General features: G+C 36.7%; 1 protein-coding gene across 1 annotated transcript; it reads right to left on the bottom strand.

Annotated features, from left to right (window-relative positions):
* Positions 1-811: 811 nt before the first annotated feature.
* Positions 812-10,065, bottom strand: LOC309496062 (uncharacterized protein). The gene is made up of 2 exons (XM_082166014.1): positions 9,963-10,065; positions 812-2,541 (listed from the first exon to the last, which is right to left on the bottom strand). The coding sequence occupies exon 2, from the start codon at positions 2,537-2,539 to the stop codon at positions 974-976; it is 1,566 nt and encodes a 521-aa protein (XP_082022140.1). The 5' UTR covers positions 2,540-2,541; positions 9,963-10,065; the 3' UTR covers positions 812-973.
* Between the last annotated feature and the right edge of the window lie 1,386 nt (positions 10,066-11,451).

Here is an 11,451-nt window from a genome sequence, read left to right as displayed (position 1 = left end):
AAAACATAAACAAATAATAATAAAATAAAAATAATAATGGAATGTGTCTGAAATGCATTTTCTTTGTTTCCCCACAAGGGGTCTAATGAGAAATTAAGAAAGAAAAAATAGATGCATCAACACAGGTCATAACTGAATTTTAAATAATTTCAAATAAAACATCACTGTAATGTTACATTCTCACACACTTTAACCACAGATTTCTGCACATTATGTTCAGGAATTGGTCATTTATGTTTGAATCACTTTTCTTTACAACACAAAAAAAATTTTCAGCTAAAATAGCATACAGAACGCAATAAAGTTTTAATCCCTCCTGCCTGTGGACAGAGGCTCTCTTTACTTAGCGGTTTGCGTTACAGCTCAACTCCTGATGATGCATTCTCTTATTGTGAAGTTTATACATCATCACAGAAATGTGAACATGAAGCTAGGTATCAAAAAATCTCATGAAATGAAATGAACCTGAACTCTGACACTCAGTTATGTTTGCTTGAAGGGAATAATGTTCAGATTAAGGTTCTTTAACATCAAATTTAGATGGAAAAGGTGTTTAAAGTTAGTTTTAGTTTCACTCCTGTTGAGAAACAAGGGTATTTTGTGTAAGTATTATCATGAAACTGGACTGAAAAATAAATCAGGGCATATTGGACCTCCTTCTGTGCTGTTTATTTTGTGCTTATTAATAATATCTTGTGAACAACATTATCTTCAACAATCTTGTATTCTAACAAATGTGCACAAGCACTGAACCTCAGTGTGCATGTTAATATCGTGTTCACAAAACATTATTATAGATATGGATATTAAATCTTTTAGGACTTTTGGTGCTTTACCAATGTATTTAGTCTGAATATCTAGATATGACACGAACTTTAGCAATTTATCAACATTTTTAAGTGTCATTTAAAACAAGCTCATGTCATTTCATGAAAATTGTTGAAGCTAGAAAGCATCATTGGCCAGAACCAACCTAATTACTGCTACTCTCCACCATTTCTATCTCTCCCTTTAAGTGCTTCTTGTAATCCTCTAAGGTCTCCTCACAGTGCTCACCATAGTATGGCATTTTGCACTCACACATTGCCCGGAACATGCCTTTCACTTCAGCACACTCGCCTCTCTCTGCCCCACCACAGTCCAGTGTGGAGCAGGGATCTTTTGCCTCTATTTCTTCATCACTTTTAATCATAACAACAAACTTGCCATTCCCCAGACCTCCATGTTTCTTACACTTCCCTATATAAACAGCAGGAGTCTGATCTTCGGGAGCAGCACTGACTTCATAGCCTTCATCTGTTTCTTCATTTGTATTGAAGCTGTCATGAGCTTTTCTTAAATAGGCATGCACTGCTGTGTAATTCTGAATCTGTGGATCACTTCCCACATGTTCAGTACATTTTCTGAGTTTCTTTTCTACCTCATGACACTTGACTGAGTCTTTAATGCACCTGCCAATGGTTTGTATGACTGAAGCTGTCTTGGTGTGATTCCCTTTCACCTGTCTGGCGAAGGCCACACTAATGCCCCCTTTTGTCACCTCAGTAAATCCTTTAAAGACGTGACTCTTCAGGGACTCAATGGGTGTATTAGAATATTTGGTTTTAAATGCAACAACCATCCAGTCGTACCTGTCATACTCCTTCACCAGAAATGAACAAACTTCTTTGGCTAGATCTGAACTTGTTTTGGTTTTGTCGATGAGTGTTAACACATCCTTTTCAATGTACTCCGTACTGTTATCGATGCACTTCTTGTGGACTTTGAACATAGCTGATGCTGCGTCATATGCATTTTGAGCTTCCTCATCAACCTTTGCTTGAGACTCTGTTTTCTTGTATGTATAATAGAATTGATTCATTGTATTCCCCTTGTAGATAAGTTCATAAATGAGCACAGTATATTGTCTGATGACCTTTTCATGACAATTAACATGTTTAGCCAGTAGATCTCCTAGGGGATTTATGAAGGTAACTCCTTTAGCAGTCAACAATGTCCATAATTTGTTAGTGTCTTCCAGATGTTTTTTGTAGTTCTTCATGAATTCCTCCATTTGCCTCGCCTTTCCATTGTCATCTTTTGCCTCCTTAACACTGCGCAGTGTAGTATTCAACATTTTCCAAGCTATGTTAATATTCATCTCTGGCTCGTGGTAAGCACTACTTGTCCAGGCCTCCCACTTCTGCTCTACGTGATACTGGTCAAGTTTAATATTAAGATTGTCAAATTCATAAATGAGGTCTTGTAATGAGGTCTCACCATTTACTTTTTTGTTTAATTCAGATGCTGCCATCCCTGCTAAAGAGAACACTGGACTTATAAAAGAAACTGGTATCAGTGACATAAAAGGGCTGACTGCTAGTATGGTCTTTTCAATATATTTCAAGGCCACCTTGCCTATATAATTGACTTTTTCTGATGTCTTTGAAGATTTTTCCTGCAGTTGTTTCTGGTCATCAGATGAGACGATCTTGGTGGAGATGGAGACGAGGAAGAAGGACGACATCAACATCAGGAGCAGAAGCCCAGCGGACGCCATGGCTGACAACACACAACATGAAATTGAGTTGAGCTGAAGTAATAAATACTCAAAGCAGTACACACTCAAAATACTGGTTCAGAAACACACACATTTTCAACCCTGCACTCCTTTAATATTACAACAACGTTGCATTTGGTTTGTTTTGGGTGTTTAGCTAATCAGGCCAATAAGAGACAATGAATTACTCTTCCTTTTTATGATGTCTACAAACATATCAAACTGATCTGAGATTAGGTATATATTAGGGCTGGGAATCGATTAAAAAATGAACTAATTAATTGCACTATTTGCTGTAATTAATTGCAATTAATTGCATTTCCCCCAAGCTTGTAATCATCAATATTTAAACTTAGAATAACCTAATTAAATTAAACAACACAGGGGGGAAAAAAGGAACAGAAAATAGCCCTATATTAAAATAATTTTAAACATAAATATATCAATATATTATTCTTTTTCAACAATCAATCAACAATCAATTTAACAGTTTATTTTTTTTTTATTTTTTTTTTTACTAATTATCAAAATAAAATATAGTCCTACAAAGCTATTATTACCAGAGCATGTGATCAGAGCAGGTCATTTTACCATTGTTGCCCAGCATGACTACACCAGCTCGGTAGGGCTATTGCAAACAGAAGTCTACTACAGAGAAATTTCACGTTATTTGAGCGGACTTTGCTTTTCCAGTGCGTGATCGGTACATGATTGGAGTGTTTGGGCCGTTAATGACAGAGCAGAACACGCAGCGCAAACACGGAGCGGAACATTGAGCAGAAGCGCAGCAGCACCGAAAAAAAGACACCGGTTCATACTGGGTCTAGAACCACTGAGATTTTGAAACAGTTGTGATTTAACAAAGCCTCAATTACTGACTGGCAGTCTGAACACAAAAGATTTGCTAAGCTTTACCAAGCAGTGTTTTGAAAGTGCTCATAACTACTTTTATCTTGTGTAGTTACTTGCTGCACTGCTGAATGGGGTAATTAGGTTGACAGATAAGTTTGATCACAGTGTGCAGTTTGTGTATTACTGCTGCATGTTTAAATAAAGAGGAGGGGAAGAGGCGCGGAAGCTAGGAAGAATCACAATTATGGCAGAGAAAGAGCAGTCAAAATTCCCAGTACCTGCATATACAGTCAGCCAAGGCAAAAAAAGGAAGACAGTATTCGAAAAGGCTATGACCAAAAAGTCTTTGGATAAAGCAAGAAGTCAGACGAGAGTCAATATAGTGTAGTCCTCATCAGAGCCAACAGTGCTTTCATCGTGGAAGCTCTTACATGCAAAACAGCGTATATGTTATGAATCTTACACGAAATTCACCTTCATCACAGTGTAACTGATGGTAATGGGAAAACGTGTATCAATGCAACCTGTTTTTAGCTTTGCCTTATGTTACTAGCTCGTTACCGAATCAAACTCAATATATTTTCTACTTTACCAGTATCGATATGCTAGCTTGATAGTGAGTACTAACAGCCATGTTAGTTGTTTATATTCATAATGATAAAGTTAGGTATTTTATTACATGTGATTCTGACATGTCACTACATGCACTGCGCTCCTCTCCGCTCGGCGCTGGCAAACCAAACGCCGCAGCTGAGCGGTCGGCATTGCGCATTCATGTGTTTTGGGGGCGTGGCTTTGGAAGGAGCCCAGAAGGGAGGGGGTGGAGTGAATGAAATAAGTAGCTGTGTTTATTGCAGCCCTGAGAGGACTACAGACACTCGATTTTTATACTCTCTTTTTCAGAGTACTTACATTTTAATTATGTATTGGTATATAAAGACAGTTTAAACAAATTTGGGGAATTTTTTTTTTAGAAAAAACCTGCCTACCCTGCCTTTAAATCAGAATTAGTAATTGTCAAAAAGAAAAAAATAGTTTAAAGAGCTTAAATCTGAAAATAAAATTGAAATAAGCCTTGTTGCAATCAAATGCAGTGCAACTAAAGCCACAGACCTGATTGTTTGATTTCAAATAGGAAGATAACTAATACGTCATGTGATTTTATTTTGAGAAAACTTTAAAATGCAAACTGATGTTTATTGTCATCTTCTAAGTATCTATTCAGTCTTTTGTCTCTATTGTTTTATGGTGTAAACTGCCTCATTCAGTCTCAGTCTCCCCTGCACACATTCACACCTCTCCTTCCTGGTTATGGCTCTAATTATTGTTATTTTGTCTTTATTATATTTACTGATGACTTTCTATTCACAGCGTTTTAATCCCTCGTCTCACTTCCCCTTCTTTTACTTTGTATCCAAAACCCTTCTTGAAAATAAACATTCCAATGATCTTTACTTTTCAAAATCATTCATAAAACATAATTGTTTCTGGTAACAGGTTCATAAGGGCTATTCAGATATTAAAGTGACAACGGACTCATAAACCCGATTCTGTGATGTCTGTCATTGATGTAAATCAAAGAACAAAAGGCAAAGGGGAAATTACTCACTGCTGCCTGTTAGAACCACCTGGACATATTAAAGCACTGTTTGCAAGGTTACATGGGTCAAAAACAATGAAAACAATAACTTTTTGTGCATTTTGACAGGTCAAATAAAAATCTGAACCTGTCTGACTGAGCCAGTATATTAAAAATTGAGCCCTGATATATTGAAGGGCAGGTAAATGTGAAGTTTATGTTTAGATTGTTTTAAGTTCACTTAAATTAAAAGTTATATATATATATTTTTAAAGCATATTAAATGTTAAAAAATGATAGCTTTCAATGATACTGTAATGTTAAATGGATATAATTAATGGCTAAAATGGAGGGGAAAAAAACAATACATTTTATAAAGATATCATAGCAGTATTGGTGTTGGTGATACCGGCCTTCTTTCATAAAAAAAAAATAAAAAAACATTAGACAAATAATTAAAATACAAGCAACTGTCTTTATGTTGTTTTTATATTAATAAGGTTATTATGTTAATTATATAATATATGATTACAATTTTTTTATTAAATGTGAAATGATTAAAATATAAAAATATATAAAAAAAATTTATTTGAGGTTTTATTAATCGTGATTAATTACAGAAAAAATTGTGATTAATTGGTTAATTTATTTTAATTGATTGAGAGCGCTAAAATATAGGGGTGTAACGGTACACAAACATGATGGTTCGGTACGTACCTCGGTATTGAAGTCATGGTTCGGTACGGTTTTTTTTTTTAAAGAAATGTTTATATGCGTTTAAATAAATTCTAAATATGGGGATTCCTTAATTACAAATTACTACAATATTAAAGGTTACAATTAAAAACAGAGCCCAAATTATTAAATCGAGTTGCTATTTATTTATTTTTAGATATAATAATCTACACTTAAAAAAAACAAAAAAAACATGACCTGTAAATTGCCCATAAAGCAGGTTTTGCATTAACTTCTTAATCTAATTATAAAGTAAATTTTCTACTCCAATTGATTTTTGAAATATAATCATTTACACAGTGGCTGTCATAACTTGTTTTCATGACAAGTTTATTTAAACATATTAAATAATCAAGACATTATTAACATGTGCAAAAGGTCATGTTCAAGCTAGATTTATTTGACTATAATAATAATAATGCTTGAGATGGCTTTGAAATGCAGACATCAAGGTCAAGGTAAGAAATTGTGTAACACAAAAGATGCATTAGGGGCCGTTCATATAACGCGTCTTTTGTTGCTGCTCTCTCCAGGTCGAGTGGTCCACTTTCGGTCCACATTGTAGGCACTTTCGGTGGTGGTCAGGGGTCATCATAGGCACTTTGTCCGTTCTACTGCTAAACAGCAAACTGCTATCCACTGTGTATTCTGGATCACCACCGGTGTTCCCCAGGGGTCTGTCTTGGGCCCGCTTCTTTTCATTATTTATATGCTCCCTCTTGGTTATATTTTGAGAAAATATGGTATTCATTTTCACTGTTATGCGGATGACACCCAACTTTACCTGTCTGCCAAACCCACTGGTTCTTTTCCTCCACCATCTTTGTCCAGCTGTTTAGCTGAAATTAAAGATTGGTTTTCAGCTAACTTCTTGAAGGTAAATGGCAACAAAACTGAGGCTTTGCTTGTTGGCACTAGATCTGTTGTGTCTAAATCTATTTGTTTTTCTTTGTACATTGACAATACAGCAATCTGTCCTTCCTCACAGGTTAAAAGTTCGGGTGTCATCATGGATAGCACACTATCCTTTGAAGCTCAAATTAATAATATCACGCGGATTGCATGCTTCCACTTGCGTAATATTAACCGTCTCCGTCCCTTTCTTTCAAATAATAATACTGCCGTTCTTATTCACGCACTAGTCACTTCACATATAGACTACTGTAATGCTCTTCTCACAGGTGTTCCCTCCAAATTGCTACATAAGCTTCAGTTGGGTCAGAATTCTGCAGCTCGTGTTCTCTCTACAACACCTTCTACTGAGCACATTTCTCCAGTTCTTCATCAGTTGCACTGGCTTCCAGTAAAGTAGAGTTGAGAGATCTTGCTACTTAATTATACGGCACTTCATAATCTTGCACCCCAATACCTTACACAACTTCTCCATGTTTACACTCCTTCACATGCTCTCAGATCTTCATCTTCAATTTCTCTTGTGGTACCTCGGATTCAACTAACTACCATGGGTGCCAGATCTTTTAGTTATGCTCGCCTATGGAACTCTCTTCCCCTTGATGTTCGCAATAGCGATTGCTTGTTGACTTTTAAAACGCGTCTTAAGATATATCTTTTTATACAGGCTTTTTTATAACATGTTTTATTGAGCCTCTACTGCACTTTATCTGTATATGCGGCTTGTTTGTTGTGTGTTTTGTCTTATGCAATGACCTGCTATTATTGCTTCTGAGGTGACCTTGGGTGTTATGAAAGGCGCCATTAAATAAAATGCAGTATTAGGGCCCAAGCCCTGAAAGGGCTTGCATGCTTGCATGCTCAAACACGCTTGCATGAATTAATATGAATCTTGGTACACATATAGATCTCATCGGGCCGAGCAACTTCCGCGTTATTAGCTGATAATCACGAATATTATTAGCTCCGCCCAACAGGAAGTCGGCTATTATGGGTTGTTTGGAAAACGCTTGCTGTGGAATGTGAAATACTCTTCCTAGAGAATTCATCTGATCCCCACCAAACTTGGTGTGCATGAAGTCAAGACATTGAGTATGCTAAATTGCGGATGGATTTTTGATATCTCGAACGGTTTGGCCGTGGCGAGGAAACAAATTTATGGCGAGAAAAGAGAAACACAAAGTGTTATAACTTCTGCATACGTTAACTGATCTTGATGAAACTTCAGCAGTGTGTTCGTGGTAAGAGGCCGATCAGATGGATGTAACTATTGTGAGTCAAAGTTATAGCGCCACCAACTGGCAGCAGGAAGTGTGTCACTTTCAAAATGCTTTTGACAAAAGTGGGGGGGTTAGTTTTATGTACAGTTACAAAAATCAGTATGTATATTGGTCTCATCGAGCCAGACAACTTTCTAATTTACAGTCATTAGCTCCGAGCAACAGGAAGTCAGATATTTTGGTTTGAATGTGTATTTATTTGCAAAATCAGCCTCTGAATTTTTACCCACTCCTCTTAAGTGGTTTATTTTATTCCCACCAAACTTTTTCAACATGATGAAAATACATTAAAGATGCTAAATTGTGAACGGATAATAAATATCTCAAACGGTTTTGCTATGGTGAGGGATTAAAGCAATGTCAAAAAAGGAAACACTTAAAGCCTCATATCTTCTAAAAATGTAATTATACAACATTTATTTCTATATAAAATTATAGACATATCAGAACTAAACCCATTTTATTCTTCTTTTTTTCAATTTAATATTTTTTTAAGTTTAAAAACAGTATTAGTTAAAAAAAATCAAGTCATATATAGGGCTATACTGCCCTCTTGTGTTCAAAATCAGGTAGGCCTATTGTATCTATATAAAAATATACTAGGTATGTGATAGTGAGAATATTTTACCACCGGGTTCAAGGCATGAATAAAAAAAATCCACGGGAATTTTTTAAAAATGTGTCAGTTTGGTGATCAAAGATGAGTTTTTTTAGAGATAAAATGATTGATTACAGTAATAATAAAAAAATACAGTAATTGTAATAATGGATTTACTTAAGAATGTGTCAAGTGGATCCACACATCTGTTTTATGTAGTTCTTACAAGTTGTATGAACTACAGAAACTGAAGTAAATTGGACAAAAACTGAGAAATTTGTGAATGTATTGTATGATGGTTAGAATTTGAATCCTGACAGAATAAAAGTTACTAACAGCTGTAGTTACTAGTAGTTTACGGCTTTTAACTGTAATCTAATCTAATTTCGTTTGAGTCTAATAATTAAGACTATTTCTAAATATAAAATTAAAATAAAAACACTGCTCAACAAATACTGTACATACTTGAACTTCGGTTAGGTCACATACAAGATCCAGAAAAATAAGATAAAGATCATCTTTTCTTCTTAAGTACTTATTGTGCATCCTTACCATTCAGCCTAGTAATTGTGTATTTTGAACTACATTTTAAAAATGTATTTATATTGCTGTTGAATACAATATTTGGTGCTAATAGTCAAAACTGATAGCCTGGCTAACGTCAGACCAAGTCTCATTGAGACTTGGTCTGGGAACTACGTGCGCATTTTCTCGTATTTGAGGCGTGGTTTACGAATGCCCAGAGCCGTTTATTGGGCGCTATGAATGTCTATCAAATGCGCCTGTATGTAGCTCATTGCCAATCGCTTCAATTATACCAGATGACGTATGTAGAGTGAGAGAAATTCGACGAGGAAAAAGACGATGGGTCAAAGATTTATTTGTACACGATGGCGTTTAGCGAATATTACCGTTTGTGCAAGATAAACATGAGGGTAGAAGGTAACGTCGAGTCTGATATAAACAAACTGCTTCGGTGTCGTCATCATCTTGCTGCTCCCTCCCCGTTCTGTGATTGGTTCCCTTTTTCAGGGGAAAAATTGTCCCATGGTGTCCAGACTGCCATAGCAGCGTGAATAGAATCGCTGCGAGCAAGGCAGTATGGGGAAACCCAGGCTACAAAACTGATGTAACAGACCTTGCTAGCTGCCAGTTATCTGCAAAATTAAAGTCTTTACCGCAGCATTTTTAGGTGTTGTGGTAGAGACAAATTCAATGTTTATCATGTTTTATAGTTTTGTAATGCACTTTGTAACATGTTTTGAAAAGTGAAAATGTTTATCATGGAAATAACATTATTTGACTTTTTCATTATTTAACATTGAAAGTAGTTTTAGAGTTTTACAGTGGAAAAGACACCATATCTCTGAGGTTAAAAATTATTTGTGTCCCTTTCGTCAAAGTCTCTGCAGAATAAATTATTGTAAAATGTAAACTAGTAAAACCTCAAGAAATTCAAAGACAGACCTGGAGCTGGAGAGCTGGAGACGCAAGAGAAGGTCTGCTTGATATCAGGTTGGTCAGCAAGCTGGTCAGTCAACAGGCTGGTAGCTGTTTGTTGGATGTGATGTCGGTTTGTAGGTTGACGAGTCTCAGAAGAAGCCTCTGATCTCTGAGCTCAAATGCACAGACCCAGTACTTTTATAGGAAACTCATTGGCCACACCTTCGCAACACCTGGATGATTCTTCATTTTTTGGTAGGCAGAGCTGCAAAGAAAAGAAGCTTCACCTTTTACACGGTCATAAAAAACATGCAAAACTTGTACCTTTAAGGGTACAATGGCTTTTCAGTGGGGTGGTACTAATATAAAGTGAAGGTGACATGACGTGTCACCAAATATGGTGTCCCATACTTGGAATTTGTGCTCAGCATTTCACCCATACAAGTGGGTGAAACACACCAGGAGAAGTGGGCAGCAATTTTTGCTTTAGCGTCCGGGGAGAATTGGGGGTTAGGTGCCTTGCTTAAAGGCCTTATCCATATTATAAGCTATAAGGACAGGCCTTATATATATTTTTTTTAGCTTTTACTATGAATGTGTTAGGCTTATGGTTATGAATAAGCTGGTGTGTTCCAAACCAATGACAAAATTCGCATTTAGGCCCCGTCCACACTACTGCGTTTTCGTTTAAAAACGGAGACCTTTTGCTACGTTTGCACCTCCCGTCCACACTAAAACGGCAAAAACGGAGACCCAAAACGGAGAAGTTTAGAAACGATGACGCAGAAGCTCACGCTCGGCTCTATGATTGGGTGTCATCAGTCATGGAGTATACACAGGTAATATTCTGTTCCAGCGGGTGGAGTATACTGTCTGGTACTGTTTCTTACAGTAAGAAACTGCCGCATCTCAGGCGCGGCTCGCACGGAAAACACATGTATGCCAGAAATAGAACCGACGCCTATTTTTCATGCGACACGCAAGCGTGTTGGAAGCGTTTCCAGGCAAAATAGAATAGGAAAAGATGTTTATATGTCATTTTGACACAAATGATTGATTTGATTTTGATTTTAATGACCACACAGCCAAGCTGGTGGAATTTGTTTTCAGTACAGCTCTTTGGTACAGGTTCCAGCATTACATTAAACAAACAATAAACATATAAAATAAAATAACATACATAAAAAATACAGACAAACACATAGATACATAATAATACATAAGGGGTCATGCTTAATCCACAGTCCTCAGCCTTCAGAGTTCAAAATGTTTATAGCAATTGGGATGAAACTGTTTTTGAAGCGAGTTGTTCTGGAGGCGATTGTCCTGTAACGCCTCCCAGAGGGCAGTAGCTGGAAGGCGTAGTGTGCAGGGTGGGTGATATCAGAAATTATCTTGTGGGCTCTGCGTAGTGTCCGTTTGTGGTAGAGTGATTCAAGGGATGGTAGGGGTGAACCAGTGACTTTGGATGCTCTGTTTATGATGCGCTGTAATTTCTTCCGGGAAAGTGTGT

Source organism: Leuciscus leuciscus (assembly GCF_965113295.1).
Source record: "Leuciscus leuciscus genome assembly, chromosome: 4".
Classification (NCBI taxonomy): Eukaryota; Metazoa; Chordata; class Actinopteri; order Cypriniformes; family Leuciscidae; genus Leuciscus; species Leuciscus leuciscus.
This window is presented reverse-complemented; position numbering and strand designations above follow the sequence as displayed.